Consider the following 27,951-nt stretch of genomic DNA (forward strand, 5'->3'; position numbering starts at 1 on the left):
CAAGTTTTATGGGGATTGAGTTTCTGATGTTCTACCTGTTGTTGGACTCCATATTTCATCAGCCCCTGCCCCAGCATAGTCAGTGGTCAGAAATATTTTTGTATGTCACCCATAATAATTTGTCAATTAGATGGGTGGCATATACATTTAATAAATAAATAAAAATAAATGATAAAAATGATAGTGGAAATTAATCAGCATCTGGAAACCCACATATGTGAGGAGGAGGAGGAGGAGGAGGAGGAGGAGGAGGAGGAGGAGGAGGAGGAGGAGGAGGAGGATAGCAACAGTTATGTGCCTTATTTTCTCCTAGTATCTTGAATGCTAAAATCATGATTGTTCTCATTATTGTTATTTTGAGCAACAAGCATCTATTTCTATTGTAAATGTCATGTGTTAGTTCAGAAATCCATTTTGCTAGAAAGAGAACAATATATGTTGAATAAACAAAAATCCACACCCATGAGCACACACACTCCACCCTATTGAGTTCTTGAACTATGAATGAAAGTGGCAAAGCTTCCCCCAGTCAAGAAGAGACATAGCAAGGAGCCTTTATTTCATTTGCTAAATAAATTCAATGTGACATCCTGATTTGTGTGCCTGAAAGGAACTCGTTTTCAAACTCAAGCTGAAAACTCTCCTGCTGTCAATATAAATTTGCAGTACATAGGGCATTATCTGAACTCCTACACCAGAAATTTTCAATTGATTTATCTATCACAGATAAGGCTATAACATCAGAAAGTTGCTATGGGTAACTGAAGACATCCTACTGCCTTGAGGTGATCAGGCGTAACGTTGTAGTTTCAAAAGCAAATAATGAAAGGAGATCAACCCAGCACCCAGGATTTTCAAAGTTTATCTTGTCTATTTATATAGTACACAAAGACTAAGAAAGAAGCAGCTTCTTTAAGGCAGAAAAATATACAGTGGATATATGTTGTGTAGGAGTCAAAAGAGAAAGTATTATTATTTTTTAGTTCAATCAAAGAAACAAGATTGGGGAACAATAGCAGGAGATTTGGGGCTTTTATGACCCTGAAGTTCTCAGAGCCTGATTCATGAAGGTTTTACTTTTCAACTTAACTGAATGTTTTGCAACCATACTGTCAGAGAAAAAAAGAAATCTTCCATCAAAAGTCTGAACATTAGTATTTTAAATAAAAACAAAAAAGTAAAAACTGCCATCAATATCTAGAATATGCAGTTAATACATAATATACAGAAACTTGCATGCTAAGATAGACATGCAACTGGGGAAAGAAAACAAAACAGAATTCTTTTGTGATGATTTGGGTGTGTATGTGTATTGTAGGTAACAGAAAACTGATAGGATACATAATATTCCACATTTACAATTGAAGCCCAGATAAAATTTCAGAAAGGATCCTACAAAACAGGACTTCAGTTCTTAGATATCTAGAGTTCTCCAGGAGTACTAACACCATGCTGAATCAAATGACTAACAAGTTATAAATAACTGATCTCTACAGAACAGCTTTGTATGATTTAGTGGTCTGAGATTCAGCGATAGAGTGATTTTCATTCACAACACTTTGTGATTTGACTTGGGGAAGAAATCATCCATAGACTATAAAGGAAAGGCATATAAATTACCTGCAGCTTTTTATTTTTTAGCAAAAGGGATTTTAAAAGATAAAATTCTCTAGAGAACATTGACCCTGCCTAATTTATATTGAGCATTTTATAAGGTTTCACAGGAAGGTCTTTTAAAAATAAAAATAATTTCTCTTCATTTTTTCTAAGGCCCAGATCACCAAGAGGAAGAATTTAGCAAAGTAGCCTTCAAATTATACCTCAAAGTCTAGGCTACTGATCCAAGGTGTTGAGAGAGATTCCTGAAGGAGGGAAGAGAGAGAGAGACTCAAGTGGAGATTTCCCTCACTGTTGACTTTCAGAGGAAAAACTTGAGCTCTTCTGGGCAGGTAACAGAAGAAAAATGCTGACTGGGACACCATAGCTTTGCTGCTTCTGAGAATTCCTTTTTCTTTGTGTGTGGTGATATTGGTTCTTTTTAAATCACAACCAATCATTAGATTGACTCAGACCTAGGAGAGACACAAAAGCACTAGTTCCTACATTAGGGGGTTTCCATTATATCTCCCTATAAGGAGGGAAGATTTTTTTTTTATTTTGTAAGGGTGTTTTACAAAAATTGTGCACAAGATATATGCAAACATATACTTCCCATTAGCTCCGTCCTCTATTCTATTACTATAACAACTTTTATTTGTTTGCACTGTACTCTTAACTATTGTATAGCTCTGTTTTCTTCTTACAAAACTACCGTATTTTTCAGAGTATCAGACGCACCGGAATATAAGACAAACCAAGATTTTGAAGAGGTAAATTTAAAAAAAAAAAGTTTTTGCCCTCCCCGGCTCTCAGAAGCACTCTGCAGGCATTCCAAACCATCTGCACAGCCTGTTTTTTGTGAAAAATGGGACATGCAGAGAGTTTGGGAGGCCTGCAAAGTGCTCCTGGGGGCCAGAGAGGACAAAAATGTGACATGACTTCTTAAAGAGTAAGGCTTTTATGGATCTCAAATCCACTTTTCTCTTCAGCGAGGAGGGAAAGACATGCGGGGGCTGCTGAATGGCTGCTTCTGTTCTTGCCTGGGAACGGCCCATTGGATGAGGAATGGTGGGGACCCTTCCATTTGGTTTAATGGTTCCTCGCAGTGGTGCCTGAGCAGCAAAAGGGAAGCATAAAGGAAATGAAGCTCCTTTGTGACACATACACACACACACACACACACACACACACACACACACACACACACACACACACACACAGAATCTGCCCGGATCTGTCATGCAGCAAAGAGACATGGTAGCTGGGCTCAATAGCAACAGTTGCAATAAGACTGCATGACAGATCTGGAGAGATTGGGGGGGTGGTGGAGCAAGGGAAGAGAACCAATCACCTCTGCACGAAGACTTTTGTCAGAACCCTAGATCTCCACTTTCTCTCTGGAAAAAGCTATTGGCATCGTTGGGATTTTGGCTAGTGAAAGAAGCATGGGATGGAAAGAAAACTTCAGAATGTGGCAGCTGGCAGGCTCCAGGAATACGGTGTTCCTCTATTCCGAAATTCCCTTTCTATCCCATGCTTGTTACATTAGCCAAAATCCCAATGATGCAAATAGCATTTTTCCAGAGAGATCTAGGGTCCTGAGAAAAGCCTTCGTGGAGATTGTTTCTCTTCCCTTCCTCCACCCCCTTCCCCAAGCCGCCTGGATCTGTCATGCAGCAAAGAGATATGGTAGCCGGGTGCAATAGCAATAAGTAGATCTGGAGAGATTGGGGGGGAGGGCGGGGGGAGGAAGGGAAGGGAAGCGGAACAATCTCTTTACGAAGACTTTTATCAGAGCACTAGATTGGGAAGTTAAAAACCTGGAATAGGATACAATCAAGCTTGATTCAAGGCTTTGGCTCCTGAAATCGCAGCGCTGCCACCCAGAAATGCTATTACCATGATTTCTGCTGCCTGGAACCACCCAAGAAGGGTCAGGTAAAGCGGGCGCTGCAGAGATCATGGTACCAGCATTTTGGTTGGTAATGCAGCAATTTCAGGAGCCAAAGCCTTTGAATCAAGTTTGATTGTACCCCATTTCAGGTTTTTAACTTCCTAATCTAGCGTTCTGAGAAAAGCTTTCATAAAAAAGAAATTGTTCCTCTTCCCTTCCCTTCTTCCTCCCCCCCCCCCGCCCCACCAATCTCTCCGGATTCTCAGAAGCCAAAGCCTTTGAATCAAGCTTGATTGTCCCCATTTCAGGTTTTTAACTTCCCAATCTAGCGTTCTGAAAAATCTACCATATCTGAGGCACCTCTCATTTGCAGCAGGAGGAGGAGGGTGGCTTAAAGCACCGCCTCCTTAAACCAAAGCCTCTGAATAACTGGGAAAGAAAGGTGTTCCTTTCGGGCGGCAGTTTTTGGCAGATTCTAAGCGCGGCTTTCTTTCCCAGTTACTCAAAGTCTTTGGTATACTCCGCCCTCGCCCTCCTCCTCCTGCAAGCAAAAGATGCCCCAGAGATTTGGCGGGCAGCTCAGGGGAGGCAATGGCCACAATGACTTCATTCCCCAGCAATGTGAGGAACCGCTGCCACCGCCGCTATCCCCTAAGCTCTCCTGGGAGCCGAGCAGGAGTCCCAAAAGTGAAACCTCTCTCCTTTACAGCCATCACGATCTCTGCAGCACCAGCTTCACCCGCCCCTTTTTCAGACGACCCAGGCAGCTACATTCAGAATGTAAGATGCATCCAGCTTTTCACCCTCTCTTCTGGAGTAAAAAGGTGCGTCTTATACTCTGAAAAATATGGTGATTGATTTAATTGTGGTTTCTTCTACTTTTATTACTTTTTTATTGTTGCTTTTTAATGGCCAGCATGTAAAAAGTTGTGCTTTCTCTTGTTGGGCCCTTTATACTTTTTCTGAGGACCATTCACTCTCTCTGAAAGAAAAACTCCTTCTTTCATTTGGTTGTGTACTCTGTTTGCTAGCGGCTGCAGAACTCCAAAACTCACAGCTCCCCAATTCTCCTCCCACACCTGCATCAAAGTTGCAGCTTTACTGGCAACTCTGCCATGCTGCAGCTGGGGAAAAGACTCAAATGGGAGGCAAGGAAGGCAGCTCAGGTGCCTGTAATTTTGTCAAGGAGACTTGCTCTTCCTCAGACTGGGAGATGATGGAGCTTTGCAAACTGGGACTCTCCTAGAAACGACTGGAGGTAGGACTCAGTTGTGTTAGGATTATGCTTGCTGGTATTAGTTTATATTAATTAGAGGGGCAGCAAAACCAGGCTAGCACAATCAATTATAGGCAGGCAGAACATAGATAGGCTACGTAAGATGATGTAGCCCTTATTCTTAAACTTATTCTTAAAAGTAGCTAACATTTAGGACACCCTTTGTTAGTCTAGCACTCATTCATTCATTTTTGAGAGATTTAAACCATTTCAGACAGAATTTAAAAGTATAGTTTGATGCAAATTGCTTATTGAACTGACTGGTCTTCTTTTCTGATTAACCTGAACAAAGAAGCTGAGAACTGAGAAAGTAAATGGCATCCAATTACTATTAACCTCCCAAGTTCTAACAGAGAGTGCAATAATGTGAGTGTGGGTGACAATAAAACTCAAAGGCCAGCCACTCAAATCTGTCAGTGAGCTTCTCATACCCCTCAATCCACCCTGCCTCCCTTTCTCTCAAGTTGCATAAACTCTGATAGCACCAGAAAAGACATCAATTCTGAAAAACATTGTGAAAGACCACAAAGCATTTCAAAACCAAAGATTTCAAGCAGGTACCCTCTTTGATTGGTGAAGTAACATTAGCAATGTGATTTGATCCAAATTCTTTCATGATGAAATTTAACACAGCTATAACATGCACACTTTATTTGCAGAGAATTACTTAGGTTACAGAACTACTTTTCAAATGTGGCATTTGAATTTTGCATCGGAATATGGACATTAGGAATGAAACATGCAGAGCAAACATTTTGTAAAGAATTGAAATGTGACTGACAGGCTTTATTTCTCAACTCGGAAGCAGAATATTTGCCTTGTATTCCCATTCTACTATCTTGCAGCATAGGAACAAATGAGTAAATAATGTATTCAAATATTCTGAAATTGTTTGAAACTTGAAAATGAAATTATCTTTTAAGTCCTAGTAAACTTAGAAGTGGGAATCACCATTTTTAGCACACATGTTTTTAGCTTAAATGCAAATCAAAACTATGTTTTATTTATCAGCCAATATTAAAATCCAATTTCCTTTAGCATTCTGGTAATGCAAAATTCTAAGAAAGAGACAACAAATCTTGCCAATATCTTCTGCCAACTAAATGGCATAAAAACAGTATAAAGTGTTCTGTTCCAGAATGGTAAATATTGTTAGAAAATATAGTATAGGTAATCCTCAAATTATGACCACAATTGAGCCCCAAATTTCTGCTGCTAAGTGGACAATTTTCCCCTTTGTTGCCACAATTGTTAAGTGAATCTATGCAGTTAAGTTAGTAACATAGTTCAATGAATCTGGCTTCCCCATTGACTTTACTTATCAGAAGGTCGCAAAAGGTGGTCACATGACCTTGGGACACTGCATAGGGCATAAACATAGTCAGTTGCCAAGCATCTGAATTCTGATCATGTGACCAGAGGGATGCTGCAATGGTTATAAATGGGAAAAATGATCATGTAACTTTTTTCAGTGATTTAAGTTTGAACGGTTGGTAAGTCAAGGACTACCTGTAGTAGAAGATGGTAGCCTTTCTAGGAAAACTTATCATACTTGCATCTTGGGGTTGGGTGGGTGGGGGGTGCTCATCTCTTACTATAAACATTGTGCACTGACTAATTTCAATTTCATTACAATTGTCAGAATTTACTCACGGTTTTCCACCAGGGATTCCAGCCAGATTGGGAGGGATTCCAGGTACTCTCATATGAGGGGGGGGATCAAACCCAACCTGATAAAAATCATCAAAAAAATAAACAGGCCAATCAGTTAGAAAACGTACTGAACTTTCCCTCGTAGTAGGTTTCAGAAAACACAAGTCTACCAAAATTAGATATCTGTGTTCTCATTTATTAACAAAGTCCACCATCATAATATATACTTCCTGCCTCATTAAAAGGACGAAAGCCTGTTCATTTAAGAAAACAAATATTCAGTACAGCTGTGAGATTCTGTTTGTTAACTAATGGCAACATTTTAAAAATGAAGTAACTGAGACCTTAGTATTTCCCCTTATTTGAAAAATATTTTGTGTAGGAACATGTAAACATAGTACGGGACAAAAACCTCATGTCTAGAACTGCAGCATCCCTAATGTTCTCTAATGCTTAAAGAAGTGTGTTCATATTTCAGTAAATTATTTCCCTTATTTGACAAAACTGCAAACCTACCATTGGGGAGCGTCCATAGGCAACTACAGCAGCCGCGGCTGCGGCAGCACTCATTTGGGGGGACATGTTGTGGAGACTAGCATAGGCAGCTCCTGGACTGGTCAGGTCTCCATTCATGCCAGCATGGGGTACCATTCCAAATGGAGCAGGATAGGGACCTGGTACAGCCAGAGGTGTCCTCAAGCCAGCAGCTGTAGGAAAAGGAGATAGTCTCTGTAAAAATGCAACTCATTTTTGTTTTTTTCATATTAATCTATCTGCACAGCAAACTCTGGTTAGACTATATGTGGTGGCGTTCCCATATGAAATAGAATAACTTCACTATCCAGTTTAAAGTTGACTAACTCTGTTATTCAAAGATTCATGAGTTTTCAAAGGTGAAGGTTAAAGAAGAAGGGAGCCAACCATCCACAATGACATCGCCAGGCATTTTCTAACATTTGACTTCACTATTGTTCTATTTTTTTCAATTATTCCAATTGATTATATTTGCACTTTGCTATTATACAAGCATATAAATGGCCATAATAATCTCATATTGCCTATCTGGAATCTGATAATTTTTAACTTTATTGTTATGAATATTATGTTAATAAACATGGTCAAAATGCAAAAGAAAAAAGTATTAGTCAACTTGCAGAATCCTTCTTTCCTTACAAACCTTTCCTAGACTTCCCCTATACAGATAGTCCTCCAATTACAATAGTAACAAAGACTAGGAATTTCTGCTGCTAAGTGTGACATCACATAACTACATTGATTATTATTGGTAATCTTAGCACTCCCTATTGCCGTTGTTAACTGAATGCCATCAACCATTTGATGAGGACTCATTCCAAGCCAAGCCATATCTGGATTGATCCTTCCCCTTAACCCAGTAGGATTAAGGACTGCTGCCTATTCAGCTTACGTATCTTCCCCTATGTATGCCCTTTTATGCCTCCCACATCTCTGCTCCCTCAGCAGTGGAGGGAAAACAATGATAATCCTCAGGTACATGTTAACCACATCAAATTATATCAGTAGTAATAATTTGGTGCAGGACAGAAGATTTTATTTTACCAGCTTGGTTGACCAAAGGGTCCATGGTTGGAGGTTTAGCAAGACCAGAACGAAGACCTGGTGTAGCACTAGTTCCTGGAGTCGGTACATCACTTCGTGGTGTTGGTGTGCTGGATTTAAGGACTGGTGTGCTCGCCTTTTCATGCTGGCATCATTAAACAAATCAAATAAGTGCTGTTATTAATACAAATTATTGAATATTCAATTTCAACACCATGTGGAACTATGAATGTTTACAATTAAATATCCCTGGGCAATCTCTTATTTTTCAATATTAGTAGTGTCTGCCCTCCCTATTTCTACTAAAAAAATGAAAGACTGATAAGCAACATTCTTTAGCTATATAAATCATTGGCAAGATGTGAAAGTTATTTGTAATTTTTTTAACTTTTCAACTATTTTAATTCAAATATAGGTCTTTGAAGGAGGTAAATGACAGAGTAATTCAGATGACAAAGATATATTTTACAAACCAATTGAAAAAAGAGACGAATGTTATGCTTCAACTTGAATTCAAAAGGATGGTGATTTACTACAAAAGACTTGTTCTCTCTGCCAGAAACTTCATAAGGAAGAAAGATTTTTAAAAAATTCTAGTATACAAGAAAATAAATTATTCCCATGACCTCATTAAGAATGGATACAGCTTGAGCTTTTTTCATCCATTTTTTTTAAGATATACAACTAAAACTAGACAAATGAACAAAAGAGAAATTAAAAACAGATTTACAACCTGTGTTAAATTGAATACTATAAGTATGTTCAATAGAATATTAGATTAATGCTACATGTAAAATACTCTTTCATCATATTTGACTATTTTAAAAAGGAAATCAATAATAACTAATTATCAAAGGAAACTGCTGTAAAAAATGATCAGTCAGAATAAATGATTAACAGGATTTTCCAACTAATTTTAAACATTTTACCCTCATGAATGAAGGCAAATATCTGTGTCCCAGGATAATGATGTGAAATTGAATTTGAGTTGGTCACTGGGACCAGAGATTTACTCTTTCAAACTTTCAGACTCATGCTAGAATCTCCCGCCGTCATAATAAATCCAGCAAAGTATAACATTTTTAAAAGAGAAATCCAACTTTGTATGTCACATAAATCTATGGCTAGAATTATACCCTATAAATGGCTTCAACATTAAATTATTTCTCAATCAGACTTGATTTTTAAATCCAAAATGTCTTTTGATATTATTGCACCCTTTTATAGCCTAGTTTACCATTTTTCTAAAGGAAGAATCCCATGCAATTTCCAATAAGACACATAAAGTATCCTGACAGCTGATATAATGTATGAAAGAAATCATTTATGTAGGAATACAGGACTCAGAAACATTAACAGAAAAATAGTATCCACATTTGGAGTATTGTGTGTAAAATGTGAAAAAGCTGCAGACACCCACAAAAGAAAATCACAAATCAAATCCAAACTGAAATCCCAACTTTGGTTTTTGATCAGATTGCATGAAGTGGACAGTACCAGAAAAATGAAAAAAAAGAAAGAAAGGAGAACATTGCCCAATAATTAATGAGCAGGTAAGTTTTATTGTTGTTGTTAATAATGAACTGCTACTGCAGTTTTGATCTGTCTCACCACAATAACTATAGTTAAGTCATGAAGCTTGCACATAATGCAGTAATAAATAATGTTTAGTTGACAAAATATAATACAATTGAGAAGAATACTTACCAAACCCATTTCTTTGGATTTCATGGAAGCAGAACTTCCTGATGAGGCAGTAGATGCTGGGCTACTAGAGGCATCTTTCTTCAAGATACGGGTTTTGTCTATGCCATTCTCTCGTGGGGAATGAGCAGGACTTGCTCGGGGAGATGAAGGGTCCTTTATGGGCAAGGGTAGTAACAAAGGCATACAGTTAGGGTTGTTAATTTAAATGCAGTAAATTTGTACCCATGGTTTGAAAGCTTTGACATTTGGTGAATATTATGTTAAATATATGACTCTATTGTAATTTATTTTACACCAGTTACAAATATCTACCACCTGGAAAAATTATCTATGCTTTAAAGCAGGGGTTTCTAACCTTGGCCAGTGGCTGAGGAACTTTGGGAGTTGAAGTCCACAAGTCTTAATGTTGCCAAGGTTGGAAATCCCTGCTTTAATGATGAACAGGACTATTTCAAACAACTAACAAAAATGTTTGGTGCATTTTAGATCAAATTCCCAGGAACAAAACGGGGCAGTAAACAAGATAGACAATATTACATGTTACTGCCTCCTAAAAAGACATCTTCTATAGTTTAAGAGGGGGGGGAGCAAAAGTACTGTATTAAATTTCTACTGATCATAAATAAGCATGATTACAGGTGAAACTCAAAAAATTAGAATATCGTGCAAAAGTTCATTTATTTCAGTAATGCAACTTAAAAGGTGAAACTAATATATGAGATAGATGCATTACATGCAAAGCAAGATAGTTCAAGCCATGATTCTCATAATTGTGATGATTATGGCTTACAGCTCAGGAAAACCCCAAATTCACAATCTCAGAAAATTAGAATACTGTGAAAAGTTGCAATAGCCTAGGCTCAAAGTGTCCCACTCTAATCAGCTAATTAATCCATAACACCTGCAAAGGGTTCCTGAGCCTTTAAATGGTCTCTCAGTCTGGTTCAGTAGGAATCATAATCATGGAAAAGACTGCTGACCTGACAGTTGTGCAGAAAACCATCATTGACACTCTCCATAAGGATGGAAAGCCTCAAAAGGTAATTGCAAAAGGATGTTTCCAAAGTGCTGTATCAGAGCACATTAATAGAAAGTTATGTGGAAGGAAAAAGTGTGGAAGAAAAAGGTGCACAAGCAGCAGAGATGACTGCAGCCTGGAAAGGATTGTCAGAAAAAGGCCATTCAAAAGTGTTGGGGACTTTCACAAGGAGTGGACTGAGGCTGGAATCAGTGCATCAAGAGCCACCACACACAGACGGATCTTGGACATGGGCTTCAAATGTCGTATTCCTCTTGTCAAGCCGCTCCTGAACAACAAACGTCAGAAGCGTCTTACCTGGGCTAACTTTTGCACAATATTCTAATTTTTCGAGTTTCACCTGTATATGCTTCCACATCACACCAAAAAGATCAGAATTGTTCTTTAAAGGGCTTCCTTTTCTTTATATTTCCTGCACACACACACACACACCCTCTTTTAATATATCCAGAATAAACATTATCATTTATCTATGATCATATACACACAGTGAGAACTTTGAATAAGCAAACTGCACACAATTGCCACAGAATAAACACAGAGATCAAGGACTCCCAAACATCCATAAGCAACAGGACAGATCCCTTGGTTTCTAGTCTGTAGTAAATATGAATTTAATAATAGTGTAACTCCTACCACTGTCTGGCTTCTGTAATGAAGATATATTACTAATAGCATGTTTATTTGTTAAATTTATATGTCTCCCATTTCACCATCAGGTGATTCCAAGTGGCTTACAACACAATAAAAACAATACAAAACCTTAAAATATTAAAATGTTAAATATTAACATTAAAATGAACAAAGATGGCTAAGGAAGAATGTGAGATACAAAGATTCATGCAGGTTTCTAACGAGATAATTCACCCTATAGTCTAGAATATTTATATTCCTTTCAGCTTCAGATACAGTAAAAGAAACACTAAGCAAGTTACCTCATTAGATACATCCACAACTAAGTTGTCATCACTTTTGTCTCCATCGCTGTCCTAAATTTAAAAACAATATTTAGTATATTGGACTTTAACTCACTACTCGCTACAACCAACAACAAAACAAAAATAAAGGACACCCGCTCATAATCCCTTTAACAAACTACCTTCCTAGGTTAGCAGAGTATATGTAAGTGGGTGTCCCAGACAGAATTTCATCAACATTTGGATTGACTGAATGACAAATTGCAGGTCAGGAGGTTCTCCATGTCTGGGACCTGTCAGATGTTCTTTCTTTGAAATAGCACTGTTCAAAAATAGCCAAGCAGATAGGGCATGGGTGCAGAGAAGGGATGCAATATATAGTGAGAAAAAGCCCTCTTGGGTAATGGCCCGTCTGCTCACTTCCATATTCGCTCTCATTCTTACAATAGTTACATTTAGTGACTATTCAAAGTTGCAATGGCACTGAAAAATGTGGCATATGACCATTTTTCACAGTTACAACCTTTGCAGCATCCCAACGACCATGTGATCAAAATTCAGACACTTGGCAACTGGTTCATATTTATGACTTTTGCTGTGTCCCAGGGTCATGTGATCACCTTTTGCAACCTTCTGACAAACAAAATCAATGGGGGATGCCAGTTTCACTTAACAACCTGCCTACTAACTTATCAACTGCATTGTTTCAGTTAACAACTGTTATAAAATGGGACAAAATTCAGTTAACAAATGTCTCTCTAGCAACAGAAATTTTGGATTCACTTGTGGTCGTAAGTCAAGGACTACCTGTTTCTTACTGTCTTACACCATTGCTTGTTTGTTTACCTATCTCAGAGTTCTAGCATTACTTTTTGAATATAAGTCTAGTGTGTTTTTAAAGAGTGCTAAGTCTGCATATACAAGGGATATATAAACATAAGCATCTAACAAGCATCTATCGGTGTATGTTAAGATGACTCTGTGAAAGAAAGTCCAGTCTTTCCTGTAGACCAAGCCAAAATCCAATGGAGCATAGTGCTCAGCCACCATAGAAGGAGACATGTTCACTGCAGCCCAATGTGGCTGATATTTAGTCTCTGACCATGTCACCAACCTATGATTAAAACATCCTAAATGGTGTCCGTAGTCAGTTGTGTTAGGACTGTGATGGCGAACCTATGGCATGTGTGCCAGAGGTGGCATGCAGAGCCCTCTCTGTGGGTACGTGCGCCATTACCAGCTGCTCTTCTGGGTTCCATTTCTTTGTGACAGAACCCGAAAGAGCAGCTGGCCGCCACATGCATGCGCACCAGTCAGCTGCTCTCTTTCGGGTTCCAGCGCCCCAGCACAGATGCGTGCTCCAGTTTCAGCACTTGGTGCCAAAAAGGTTAACCATCACTGTGTAAGGAGAAAGAAAATAATGCTTAAAAAATGGAATAGCTAATGTTGACTCATGAGATAAACATAATGTCACAATGACATTTGATTTAAAAATGGTTGCCAGGGCATATTTGTGCTGTTGTTAAAGGGGTATGAGGATCAATACCGTACATATTTTCCGGTGAAAATCATATTCATTCCTTGTTCTTAGCAGAAATGCCTCCCATTTTGGAATATTTATATTCGAAATGACGATTTTAAAACATAATGTCATACATGCAAATATATGTAACTCCAAATGCTAGTTTGGCAATGATGTTCCTATTAGATGATTTATAAATAACTGTTTCTATTCTGCTATCAGCAGATGGTAAATTAATTAACACATAAATACCATATCATTCATCACCCTCTCCTCATTCCTCAGCTTCTTGTGAAAAAAACAAAAAACAAAGCTAGGAAATCAATGGCCATGTTAAATTGGTAATATGATGAATAATTTTATAAGCAACAAAAGGCATGGAAGGGAAAGATTAAATATATAGCAACCCAACAGAAGTGCCTTGAAAGTGGTGATGACTATTGTCAAACTGGCTTCATTTTAGATGAGGTTTCTTACATAATGGCTTGAGTCCTTATCATCCACTTTTCTTTTCTTCATGTCATTGGAATACTCCGGTCCATTCCTTCGTTTATCGGTGTTCCTCAGACTCTCTGGGACCAAGAGTGAATTACTCTGCAAATACATAAAGATCATCATGTTTACCTTTAGAATCCTTTTATATGGATATTTCCAACAAGCACAATTGTTTTTTGTTCACAACACAAAGACTAAAAACAAGACTGCAAGTGTTGCCTTGAAAGAAACTTGCTGCATAGAGGATTCCATGTAAAACAACCTACTCTATATGTACAGTCGTCTTTGTACTGCTTTATGGGACAAAGTAATGATGGAGATAACAAAGGACCATTTGTTCATGAAAAAAATTGATCTCTTTCTATATGAAAACTGTTGAAAATATATCATAGTTTATCTTTTATCTTCTTTTACCAACTAGTAACATGCTTGTGGGGGGTGTGTCTTTGTATCAGTGTTGAATCCTGACCATAACTGCACAAGCCCTTGCAAAAAAAAAATTTGGTGGTTTGGCATTGTTTCCTTCCTAGGCCTGAGACAGAATGACTGGTCCAAGCGTTACCCAGCTGATTGTATGGCAAAAGTGGAATTAAAAATCACAGCCTCCTGGTTTCTAGCTTGGTGCCTCAACCACTACACCAAATTGGCTCTCTATTAACATATTAACAATATTCATTTTAAACATAAAATAGAGGAGGAAAAGACTTTGAAGGCATTCCTTTTTAGCTACATAAACATGCTGTCCTCCAGGCCATGAGTCATCAGAAATGCCTTCTTGAATACTAAAAATATTTTTTAAAATATATGCTTATGCAGAACCTCTTGTCAGCAGAACAGAAAACCTGTAGTGCGTTCACAGGTGACACAAGACAGCTTGAATAAACTTTTTTGTGTACAACACAATTATGTTCTCTCAAGAAAACACCAGTTTTTATTTTTTTAAAATACACCTGGATCTCTTTCAAAGCACCCCATGATATGAAGAGCTTGCATAGGATCTGACATTTAGTTTGTGGCATGCCAATCAGGCTGCTGGCAAATATTTCTGCAGAAGCCAGATGTCCAGTCTCTCGTGCAGCCTAAACCCATAAGGCCAAGACGTTCATTGCCCAAATCCATAGGAATATCTACTGGAGCCTAAGGTGGATAAGAAAGCTGGGCAGTTCCTTGTTCCTACTCCCATCACCATTGTCAATGACACACTCCAGATTAGTTCCAAGACAAAAAAAATATGTTGAGAAAGTCTCTTTTTGAAACTCAAATGGTTCCACGTAACAGGAAGTTATGTCCATTGCAGCTGGGGTTGAGAAAAAAGCATAATCATTTATATTTATATAAATTATATTAGTGGGCCAAAATAGTGCAACAATGTGAAGAAAATGATTTCTCAAGTCCTGAGTTTTATATCCTTGTATCTGTCTGTTTAGGAATCTGTTGAATTACTAGAGTGGTTTGGGATCAATAAAAGTTTAACTTGTTTGAATCTCTTATTAATAAAGAGTGACATTTCTTAGTGTCAGAAACTGCCAAGTGTATTGGATTGTAAGAAAATAAAAATAAGCATTCATTTGCATGTATTTAACTAGAATAAAATGAAACCTAAATAAATACAAAGCGACCTCTATTGCTTTATCTAGGATTTGTTGGTTTCTCCTAATTTACTGCTAACACTTCCCCCCTCCCCTTAAACTCCAGCATCCAACTCTTAATCTGAAAGAAAGGCCAAAAAACAAGAGCAAGGACTAATCTTGTCCACAATCTGCAGGCTACTTTCTTTAGATAATGTTAAGTACAAACTGTTGACCCAAAGGGGAAGAAAGGCATTTTAGATATTTCTGGGTCACATGATAATTTGACATGCCTCCAATTCTCATCTTCCCTCCAGCTAAAGCATTAAACATGTCACAATGGGTTCTTTTAAGTTCAGGATTAGCATATGCAAGAAGGGCAATTTGTTCAGTGGTGTGTTAATACCATGAACACTGCTGAATGCAGGGCTGGGGCTGGGGGATAGGGTAGAGTAGGGGACCCGTTCTTTTTTACAAAAGGCCTGACAAACCTTTCTAAAAGTCGCTTGTATATGAAAGCATCATGCCAACAAGCTTTCTGAAATTTCCACAAAAATCTGTTACATGCTTCACCACCGTACTCCGGGAAATACATCTGTATGTATTCAAACACTTAAGAAGCAAAATTATAAAAAGAATTCAGCTGCCCTCCCCAGCCAAAACATAAGGGTCACTATGTTAAAGCCGTACAGACATCTTAGCTGTATCCTATAATGATAGGAAATCATGGACGCACACTGCCTAAAGTAATGTGGAGGGTTTGTTTATGGTACCATGTATTTTGAAGGCAAACTCTTTTATTTCTGCTTCTTCAACCTCAGCCTATGTATGGGTTCTTCAAAGCATAAGGGAGGGCCTCATGAAAATAGCTGAAAAGCAGCACATATCTTTACTGCAGTGTTTCTTGATTGAAAAGGTGGGTTTGCTGGGTCACTGAACTCATTAATTTGAGATATGCGTTTAGATCCCCCCCCCTTTTTTAAATCTCTTTATGGGCTAAGTCAAATCAAAAGCAGCAGAGGAAAAATTGAGAGCAAACACCATTTCAGATTTGAAAATGGTTTTCAGTGCTAACACAAATATACAGATACTTTACAGGAAGTTAGAAGTATATGAAAAGGTGGTTGAGTGGTCATATTGCACTAACCCATAAAATAGCTTGGTTGAGTTTATCAGGATGTGCTAACTGCTATAGCTTATTCTACAAACCATGTTTTTGTTTTGTTTTTTAAGAAACCATGCTTTGTATGTATGCATATCCAGGCAGTATTATACTTCTGGAAGAAAGATAAAATCTAAGAACAGTTCAGATGTAAAAATTATTTTGTTGTTGTTATTGTTCTAGTAAATCTGTATCAGATGTATAAATAATCATATTAGCAACCACAAGAGATGGTTGAAAATCAAATGTATCAACTGTATCTTAGAAGAGGAATGTTTTATTAACTTTAACTGCTTTAATTAATTAATTAATTTGTATACCACCTTTATTATTTTTACAAATAACTTAAGGTACTGAACATATCCAACATGCCTTCCTCTTCCTATTTTCCGCATAACAACAATCCTATGAGGTGGGTTGGCTGAGGGCGATTAATGCAAAGTCACAAAGCTGCCTTTCATGACTAAGACAGGTTCTTGAACTTACAGCCAGCTTTCTAAGCTGGCACTTTAACCACTAGAGCAGAGGTATCAAACTCATGTCGCCATGGCATTGTCACGTGACATATCAGGACTTTTCCCCCCTTTGCTAAACTGGGCATGAGCATGGCCAGCATGTGACGCATCCAGCCCCATGTCAAGACATTGTATGAATTCAGATCACTCATATACATGGATACTGTTCATTGCCATTTTAGATTTGCCCTTTGCACAACTTGGAATTACAACAAACATCCCTCTAAGCTGCAGACTTGGGTTTCTGTGACCTGCTGGGCCAGGTCGACTATTGTTGACCATAGGATCCTTACACAATGAACAAAGCTCAACATCCAGAAATGTTTTGTATTATATGAAATCTTGGAAATAAATTGTGTAAATTTTTTTTTCCTTTCTGTCTGTCTATCATAGACTAATTCTTCAAAAGTTAAACTGAATGGCACCAAATCTGCTGTGTGAGGAAAAGTCAGCAAAATAAAAATGTTCAAAAATGGCCCAAATAAGGCCAAATAAGGCCTCACTAAAACGTGGGGGACAGCAGCTGGGCAGCTACTCAGAATGTTGTAGAGTCCTCCATTTTAAGTCTATCTTCCTCTTCTGTCCAGTATGGACATATGCGATCTGTCCTGTAATTTTCAGAGTACACGGGCACAAACATACCAATACAGCAAAAGGGACAGCAGAATAATTACCGCACATAGGGATTTGTTTATTTGTATTTAAATGCTTAAATGTCTGATTCCAAAGAAGTTCTGAGTGGCACAAAATAGAATAAGCAACAATAATGCAACGCAAAGCACTAGATTTTGGATCTGGTGGCTCTGTATAGTGATAGACAAAAACACAATTAACAAGGAAGAACATCCAATCTGGGGCAGGAGCCAAGTCTTTAAAGCCTTCCAGAATACCATCAAGATGGGAACCATATGGATCTCTGGGGGCATCTTGATCCAGAAGGAAGGTGCAGAAACTGTGTTCCCCACCTGGTAGTCTGCACGAGAAATCAACTCCATGGTGAAGTTAAAACTATTTTTATGGTGTCTGTAGTAACAGAATCTCACAAGACTGATTGTTCTGTACCTCTTCCGCTTATAGTCATGTGAATTGGGAAGGTGCCTGTCTGAGCAACTGTCCTGTATTTTCTGCTTTTTGTGATTTAATATGTTTCTTTCCCTTATTGCTTTGGTAATGGATCTTGTCTGTGTCTGTTAAGGCCATCTACCTTACTCTTTGCAACTTTACTTCCTGGGTCCTGATAGATGGCACTGTTAATTTGAAGAAAACCTGGAATGTGCCAATTCTGCCATCACATACCATCTTGGCAGAAACCATGGGAGATATGCAGTTCCTCAAATAACCTGGTCCTAAGCCATATGGGGCTGTATAAGTGACAATCAGCATCTTGAAGCATACTGACAATCAATACAGCTCATGAAGCAGAAATGCCATAGGACATAGCAAGGAACAATTTTCACTGTCTGAACTGCTACATTCTGGATCCGTTGAAACTTCCAAGTGGTTTTCAAGAGCAACCTAGGGTTCAGTGCAGTAGCCAAGCTGTGATATTACTTGGACATGAGTGGCTGAAGGGTCTCTCAATTTAGGAAGGGTGCAGCTTATACCATTAGATGGAGTTGGCAAATACTCTGTGGCCACAACTGCTTCCCTACCCTTTTGTGAATGCCGTTTGGTTTGGGTTTGTTTGTAAATGAGTGTATCTTAAAAGGCGTAATTTTGACAGAGAAGAGGAAATCTTTTTAACAGCTTTGAAATTTAAGGGTCCAAGAGATAAAATACTATAGTTGAAACTGATGAAATTAGGAAAATAAGTTTGATCATATAGAATTACTGCAAAATGAAGAACAATAAAATGAAAATTTATAAATGTCATAGATTTTATAAAATTTATAAAACCTAGTCACAATGGGCAGGATAGCAGACAAAGCTCTTCTCTCTCTCCTTCTCCCCCTCGCCCTCTCTTCAATCCAATTGAGAAAAAAAACCCAGAAATTGTTTAGTAGGGGGAAAAGTTGAATAATGTGGTATGTGTTCACAACCTCTAAATAGGGACGTGGCTGTGTTCAGAATTAACCAAATAAACTTTCAAACTGATGTTTACACCTGCCATCAAGTAAAGTGATTCTGATCAAGCCCATATAAAGGTTCAGCTGTTGCAGTAGGATTTTTCTGACATTTACTCAGTTGTCTCTTACAGCAAAAGTCATGGTCCGCAAAGAGCTTACAAAGCATTTAAGGGATTTCAGTGTTGGAAGTCAGGAGATAGGTACAAAAATTTTTCAAAGGTACTGTGTTCTGACATAAGCTTCCCAAGAGCATGAAGCAAACTCCTTGTCCTGACAAGAAACCCTTTTATTAATTTACTGTGAATTCTGCTCATTCGCATCCAACAAAGTCTTTCAAGGGAGGATTTACAATCACAGACTTTATCTAACATGGAGAGCTGCCAGGCCGATATCTGCAAAACTTGGCAAGGAGTCTTGGACAGTCACAAACCAATTAAGTGAACTAATTGTCTACTGCAACCTCCACTCCCCTTTCATTCCTCTTTTATTTCCTCTGGGAGAGGCCATTCATCATCCACCTGTGTCCTTACTCCCAAGTGAACCCCTGTTCTTTAGCTGTTCCTTCACCTGGTAACTGTGCATGCACACACTGGGAACAGGCTCCAGCTGTTCATCTGCCTCACTGAGGTCTGACTCTGAAGGCAGCTGATAACTGGCATACGGCTCTGGCCCGCTCTCTGCCTCCAACACAGAGTCCTCATCAGAGCCTTCCCCAGACTCCAGGACTGACTCATGTTCGTCCCCAAACTCCTCATTATCCGAATCTGCTGCCAGCTCTGCTGGCCAGCAACAACTCACTGATATACCAATAGAACACAGTGAAGAAAGTCATCAACAAATGAAGAAATATGGCACAACAGTGATATTACCAAAAACTGGATGTCCCTCCAAAAGCGATGAAAAAACAAAACAAAAACTAGTCTCACTGCCAAGAGTCCTGCAGTAACATTAAATTAACTGCAAGAAGTTCTGGCAAGATACTGGTTGTATACTACATGTGACAACAATCTCTGGTATTCTTTATATGTATGCGTTATGGGGTAGGATGGTAAGACAGAAGCCTTTTCTTACAAAGAAAAACATCCAAGCACAGCTACATTTACATAAACCTACATCAAGTCTGATGAAGTCATGTAGAAAATATGTTATGGTTGAGTGAGACCAAAGTTGAATTTTTTTGGCCATAATTCCAAAAAGTATATTTGGCATAAAAACAACATTGCACATCACTGAAAGTACACCATACCATATAGTGAAGAATGGTGATGGCAGCATTATGCTTTGGGACTGCTTTTCTTCAGCTGTAACTGAGGCTTCAATCAAGGAATTATGAAATATTAGTCAGTTTTGGTACAAAACCTTCAGACGTCTGCTAAAATGCTTTAGATGAAGAGGAATTTCACCTTGTAACATGGCAATGACCCAAAGCATACTTCCAAATCAACAAAAGAATGGCCTTACCAGAAGAAGAGTAACTATGGAGTGATTAAATATCACTCCATAGTGCTTTATAGCACTCTCTGAGCAGTTTACAAATGTTGCATATTGCCCCCATCTGGTTCCTCATTTTACCAATCTCAGAAGAATGTAAGACTGAGTCAGCCTTAAGCTGGGTCTGGATAGAATTAGTCTCAATAGTGCATTTTGACTACAGCTACACCTATTTTAAGTAAGAGGTTTGATATTTCATCATGGATTGTGTTTAACATTTCCTACACACGCAATCTGCTTCTCTTAAAAATGGTCACGCTATATGTAATATCCTTTTGAAGTTGCTTAGAAGCTGCAGTTACAATAAATAAGACCTGAGGTGGCGCAGTGGTTAGAGTGCAGTACTGCAGGCTACTTCAGCTGACTGCTAGCTGCAGTTCAGCAGTTCAAATTTCATCAGCTCAAGGTTGACTCAGCCTCCCATCCTTCCAATGTGGATAAAATGAGAATCCATACAGTTGGGGGCAATATGCTGACTCTGTAAACTGCTTAGAGGGCTGTAAAAGCACTATGAAGTGGTATATAAGTCTAAGTGCTATCGCTATACTGGCACTTTGCTTTAGGTCTACTTATCTGCTATTCACTATAATGAAAAGACCTCATTGGCCACCTTTCATGCATCTAAGACCTTACATCCAACAGACACGCACTTTATGTCTATTCATCCCCTTCACATTTTAATTCACTGGCAAAACAAATTATTTTCAGGAATAAAGATTTGCAGCTGATTTTTTTAAAAAAAATCAGGACCCATGAGCAATACTGCAACTTAATCTCATTTATTCATTCCCAGTAATATATCTTTGTTCCTGAAATATCACAACATTCATGCAGGCAGAACTGGCATTCCCATTTATTTGCTTTTTTCTTTATTAAATAAATAAGCACCCTTCTTACCTCAAGGTAACTTATTGCCAGGGCTCTGTGATCTCCAGCCTATTTGTTTATTTATGGATGCAATAATGGTAGTCACATTACCTAAATGTATTGGGATAACAGTTTCCTTCACACTTATACAGCGTTATGCAATTACTGAAAACTGGCTCTAAGCTCAATTAGTTGCTGAGTTCATATTAAAATCCACAGTTCAGGTCATCTTATTTTGCCCTCAAATGCCTATCTGACAAGACTTCATGCTCTAAGAAAAATACACTTTCCATTCTGCATTATCTATTATGTTCTGACAGTGAGGAATCGAAAGAGAGATTTGAGGAATACACAGGTTCCCGAGGGATGACTTAATGCATCAATCTACCACATTCTAGAAGATTACGCAACCTTCATTTGTGTAGACTGTCTGCCTTGACTTCATCTATGGGAATTATTTTTTTCTACTTCTGCATCAGAAATTTTGTTCCACACTACAAAATCTCCCACAGAGTTGTAGACTATATTTCAATTCAATTATTATTTCTCCCCAACTGAAGAGGAAATTATGTGTCAGAACAATCCCATCATTTTTATAACAGCCACATCTACTTTCCTTAGGGACACAGCTCTGATAAGACCTATAAACACTAGTAGATATAAATGCACTTTTCTCAGTCAAGAAACCATAACAGTTAATGCCTTGGCATCCTGACAGAAATGGAAAGTCCAAATATAAAGACATAATATTGATAATGTTCTCCAGTATAAAATCTATTTCCTCGCAGTTGATTGTTTTACATCAAGGCAAGCAAACTTTGAACCATTGATTTCATGCAGTTGCTTAAGCTTAACTACATAAACCTTGCCTGCCTTTGTGTCCTCCAGATAGAAATTCTATAATGGAAACTGAAATCAAGCTGTATGAAACTGATTCATATCAATGGGTTATGACTTCTGTGATGAAGCAATATACACTTTAAATCTAAAACTTTAACTTTACCTTTAATAAGATTTGTATGCCGCCCACACCCTAGGGACTCTGGGCGACTCACAACAAAAGTAAAACATAAAAATATTAAAAATACAATTATTTAAAATAAGATATCATCCATTCAGTCAAGTGGGGCTGGATTTCAATCAACAGCCCCAGGCCTCTGGAACAGCCGGGTCTTGGTCGCTTTACGGAAGGCCGGGAGAGTGGTAAGGGTCACATTTAAAAATGAGAAAGATTGTTCTTTAGAGGGGGGGAGGGAAATCCATTTGGAAATAATATAGGAAGTCCTCAACTTATGACCACAATTGAGCCCAACATTTATGTTATTAAGTGAGAAACTTTTTAAGTGAGTTTTGGCCCATCTTACAACTTTTCTTGCCACATTTTTAAGTGAATCACTGTAGTTGTTAAATTAGTAAGATGGTTGTTAAGTGAATCTGGATTCCCCATTGACCTTGCTAGTCAGAAAACTCAAGAGAGGATCACATGACTCTTGGACACTGCAACCATCATAAATATGAGTCAGCTATCAAGCATCCAAATATAAATCACATGACCATGGGGATGCTTCAAAGGCCATGTGTGTGAAAAATGGCTGTAAGTCACTATTTTCAGTGCCGTCCTAACCTCAAACGGTCACTAAATGAATTGTTCTAAGTTGAGGACTATGGTATTTATAAAAGAAGACACCCTGTTGAGCCTCTGGCAATGTTCTGATATATGTGAGATGGTTGGCTATTTAAATTTAATAAGTAAATGTGGAATAATGGCAATTATTCCTGAAGGCAGGCAGATTCCAAAACATTCATTACATGTTTTTTTTAATCAAGTGATATTTCACACAGAGATTCATTACTTGGTTTTGCATCAATACCACACTCCCATGATAACACACTAATGTCCTCTTTGCACATCTGATCCAATTTTCCTCCATCCTAACCACACTACAGATCAACTTGCAAAATGTCTGATGCTAGTGTTCTGAACAGCTTAAGGACAACCAGTTTTCTCTATTTGTGGAAAATGTTGTCTCGGCTGATTATTCAAGGCCTGAACTCTTAGTAGAAGCCTTAACTGGCCTACTACTAATATCCAGCTTGATTTTAAACATTCTACACAGTTTTAAAATTAACATGGGTGGTAGTGTTAATGTTGGTAGTTCATAACATATGTAGCTAAAAGGAAAATGACTGGGAAGAAAAAAGATGACATGCCAGACAAGATAAAACAAAACCAATAAAATACCTTAGTTTCTGTGCAGTACCCATCTTCTCCACTTTATTAATTTAGATTGCCATCTCCACCTAAATCCAATCCTTCGGATTCCTTCATACTTCAATGAATATATTCATGTGACCCTTTATATGTGTATGCTTGTGGGTATATAATCTAAAAACTTCACATATTAACTGATACTTATTTAAATTAATCTCTCTGTGTGTATATAAATGGATGTGTGTGTTTGTGTGTGTGTATGTATGTTCCAGCATAACTCTGGAACGCCTCAAGCAATTTCAACCAAACTTGGTACACAGATTACTTACTCTCTGGAAAAAAAATACTGTGGGGGTAAGATGCCCCTATCACCTCTCAGGACTGTCTTCTGTTAAAATACAGCCTTTTGTGCCTTAAAATGACTTCTATTGTACTGCTATAAAATGGCTTCTACTGTACAATGCAGTTGAGTTGCCATGGTAATGGCTTCACAGTACTCCACAAGGGGGCTTCCTCTGATAAGGGGGGAAATCCAAAATTAGAAATTATGTTTGGTCCAGACAATTCCCCCCTATAAATAAATACCCGGGCAATACCGGTGTCAGCATTCCAAATATCATGCAGAACCGGGTTTTCAACTAGTTGTCTATAAATAAGGAAACAAGTTTATGAAAGTCAAGGTTACATGTGTTAGCCATCTTCACATATACACAAATATTGCTATTCTGCTTTTCAGCAAAAGAGGAGGAGAAGCAGAGGAGGAGGAGGAGAGGAAGAAGTGGAGGAAGAAGAGGAGGAAGAAGAAGATGATTAAGGATAGGGATGAAGCAAGAGGGAGAAACAACTCAATAGAAAAAGGGAGGAAAGTTCCATGTAAGGAAAAAATTCTCTCAAGTTTCACACTTGGCAACTCCATGGATTTGTCATATCATTAGATGCTAAAAACAAGTTGAAATTAAATCTAGAGAAAATAGGTGTGGCCAAGCAAACAATTACATCTATTGTTCCAGCGATTCTCCCTAACTGATGAGATTTGGTATTGATCATACCTAGATGTTGATTATCATAGATATTTATGTCTTGGCTGCTACAATGTGCTCTTCATGGAGCTACCATTTAAAAGACTCTAATGGTTGCAACTGATGAAAATATAATAGCCTGCTGATCTATACAAGAAACAGGGATCAGATGGTTCCTGTACTGGTTGTCAGCAGCATACTATTTATAGTGTTTAATGGTTTAAGGCCTGATTACCTAATGGACTACCTTTTCTGTTATAAATCTGTCTTGTAGATTAAATCAATGGAAGCAGTCACCAGGTGGTCCTACTATTAAAATTTCATTTTTCTAGATGGCTTTCTGCTCGGTTATGGAATGCATTCTCTTGGAGTTATACTTATCAGTGTTTAAGAAAGGACTAAAGGAGCACTTCTTTCAACAAAGGTGACTGACTGGTTTTAATATTTATTGTTCCATATTTTTATATCATTTTTGTTTTAAATTTGGTTAACTGTCCTGAGTGTTAACCAGAAAAGAAAGGCAAAGAGACAAAAAATAAAAAAATAAACCCAGGCAGTGAGCTATACCAACTTTATCCAATATAGTTTTTGCTTCCCAGTGTAGTCTACAATTTCTGGAGGCCTCCTAGGCAAATGTTAACTACATCCTACTTTGTTTAGCTTCCTCAAAATCAATCTGTAGACTTACAGTACTCAGCCGAAGTAGTGGATACTTAAGCACTAATCTTAGCAATGGCTCCCACTGTATGTGAATGCCCCTTGGAGGCAAAAGGAGAGGGTCCTGTCTTTGTTGAACTTTATAAAAATGTCTTTAAAAATACTTCTAACTGAAAAGGTCATATACCTTATAAATTGGAAATATTTTTTCTGTAATTTATTTAAAATTGCTGCAGTGACATAGAATGATTTGAATAGTTAGCTACTTAGCTATAAGTCATGATCTTGAAAAACAACAAAGAATGAATGGAATATGGAAGTATGGAGAATCACTTAAGATGATTTGGTAGAGAGGGAGAACTTATTTTGTGTGGTTTTTTTAAAATTTTACCATGCTTGGTTCGATTTCAGTGCCAAAAACAACTGGTCTAAGAAGAAACTACAACTCTTATGCATAGCATTAGTGTACACATTTTCTTCATGCTAAGGTGGTAGTTAAGGGAAAGGATTGATAGGCGGCTTTAACACAAAATAATATCAAAATAATACAGATGCATTAGGGAATACACAGCTCAAATCTCCTGTTGATATTCGTCACCGCATATAACGTTTTCTCTTTATTACAGACCATTTAGTACATTTTCTCTGCATCAGCATTCCTCAAGCTAGTGTTTGCCAGAACGTCCAGCTAGCATGACCAATGGGGAAGCTATTGTCCAACACCTTAGAAGAGGATCAGAAAAGCTCATTTTGTCACATTTCATACTATACTACTGCCATAAGATGGGAATATTCCAAATAGACTTTTTATATCAATTTTTTTTCTCAATGTGCTATAATATTGGTAAATATGCTAAAAACACAACCACTCCACTCAAAGTATCTTTCCAACTGACTGTTATTTTCTTTAATAAAAGAAAAGTTGCAGTTTTAGAGTTTTATCAGTTTTTCTTAACTAACCCAATTTTATATACAAGGAAAGTATACATGAGAATATGAAATAGGGAGTTATTCTAACTTTATATATCTTTTTTCTATCTTCTCCTTCAATCTGGTTACAGATAACTTTTTAGGGGCCTCCAAGGCAGTTTTGACTCCTGGTGGCTGCCTGGACAAATTCACACAGTTTTCTTGGCAACATTTCGGAAGTGTTTTGCCACTGCCACTTTCTTAGGGCTGAGAGAGAGTGACTGGCCCAAGGTCACCCAGCTGGATTCATACCTAAGGCAGGATTAAAACTGGCTTCTAGCCTAGTGCCTTAACCACTATACCAAATTGATTCCTGCTAACACAATAGTTAAGATTAAGATACAATTGAAGGAAACCATACATAGGCAGTCCTTGACTTATGATTGCTCAGGTTTGAAATTACAATGGACACCCCCACACACACAAAAGGGATTTAATTACCCAAATCTGAAGTTATGACAGCCACCTCCCCCTCACGATCACATGACCACATTTTGGACACTCAGCAATTGGCCACATTGTGACCTGTTTAATGACCATCACAAAATATGACTGTAGTTGGTTCATTAATGCTACCTAGTTTGGTAATGAACCATCTACAATAAAACTCCCAAGCTCAAAGACCACCAAGGACCCCACAGTTCAATCTTGAGCTACAAATATTCTTTTCTAACACTATACTATAATTGCAGGCTCAGTCATGGTTGTAAATTGAGGACTACCTCTACTGGTGGTCCTCCAGTTACATCATTCATTCACAGATCATTCAAACTTACAACTTCACTGTAATATAAGAGGGTGCAAAAGGGTATAAATTCAGTAGAATTTATCACCTTCACTTTTCTATCAGGTATAAACTCAGAATTCAAAGTATATGATTGGACTGAGAAGCCTACCTCCCCATGGAGGACAACAGGCAAAATTCTTTTTTTGCCCATCTCATCTGTTATCTCTTTAGGAAACATAAACAATATTTATTAACATTTACAGGTATCTTATTGTTCTTCTTCTTATAACTTTTGTTTTAATTTTAATTTATAAGCTGCCCAGAGTCACCATGGAATCAGAGTGGCCTTGAAGACAATGGAGAAAAACCTTAGAGAGTAACTTTAATAGGATGTGTACTCATAAAATCTTGATTCTTTCTTTAAAATCCCACACTTTAAAATTCAGCATTCATGTTCTACTCTGAAACAGATATGTGAAGACAGAGGAGCACATTAATTTTGTCTCTCAAAAATCACTTTCAAACCAGAATAAAAGATTTGAGCAATCTCTTTGGAATAAAAACTATAAAATGTGTAACTCAATATAATAATTGTCCAGAGGGTGTAACTACCACACATGTTACCTAAATAAGGCCAAATTATAAAAAAGAGGATGACTCCTTGAATAGTATTGTTCTATGTTGCCCAAGGAATTTTATAGGACATGTGATGCATATTATTGTTTTCTTAAATATATTTTAAAACAGTGGAACTCTTGAAAAGGATATTACAAACTATACATAACAAGACATTTATTTTTAATTAATGACAAATTTTGAATTAACATAGGTAGTTCTATGTTAATTAGATGTGTAATGTCTGATCACACACTTAAAAGAGTCAGGTTTGTGAAGATAAAATTATCAAAATGTTCTCATTCCTGGTGACTACCATATAATAGCTGATATTGTTTTCCAAGCACATATTAGTTATTGAATTAGCAAAGCTGTGTCCTGAAACTGGATTAGTTTACAAGGA

General features: G+C 37.7%; 1 protein-coding gene across 4 annotated transcripts in view; it reads right to left on the reverse strand.

Annotated features, from left to right (window-relative positions):
* The window catches only part of LOC116506662 (transducin-like enhancer protein 1), a 78,425-nt gene that overhangs the window by 14,469 nt on the left and 36,005 nt on the right, over nt 1–27,951 (reverse strand). For all 4 annotated transcript variants that reach the window (XM_032214502.1, XM_032214500.1, XM_032214501.1 and 1 more), the window contains 6 exons: nt 13,663–13,779; nt 11,682–11,735; nt 9,708–9,860; nt 8,001–8,145; nt 6,939–7,129; nt 6,423–6,499 (listed from right to left, as the gene is read on the reverse strand). In XM_032214502.1, the coding sequence (XP_032070393.1) occupies nt 6,423–6,499; nt 6,939–7,129; nt 8,001–8,145; nt 9,708–9,860; nt 11,682–11,735; nt 13,663–13,779 (737 nt within the window). The remainder of the gene's footprint in view (nt 1–6,422; nt 6,500–6,938; nt 7,130–8,000; nt 8,146–9,707; nt 9,861–11,681; nt 11,736–13,662; nt 13,780–27,951) is intronic.

This window comes from Thamnophis elegans, chromosome 3 (assembly GCF_009769535.1).
Source record: "Thamnophis elegans isolate rThaEle1 chromosome 3, rThaEle1.pri, whole genome shotgun sequence".
Lineage (NCBI taxonomy): Eukaryota > Metazoa > Chordata > Lepidosauria > Squamata > Colubridae > Thamnophis > Thamnophis elegans.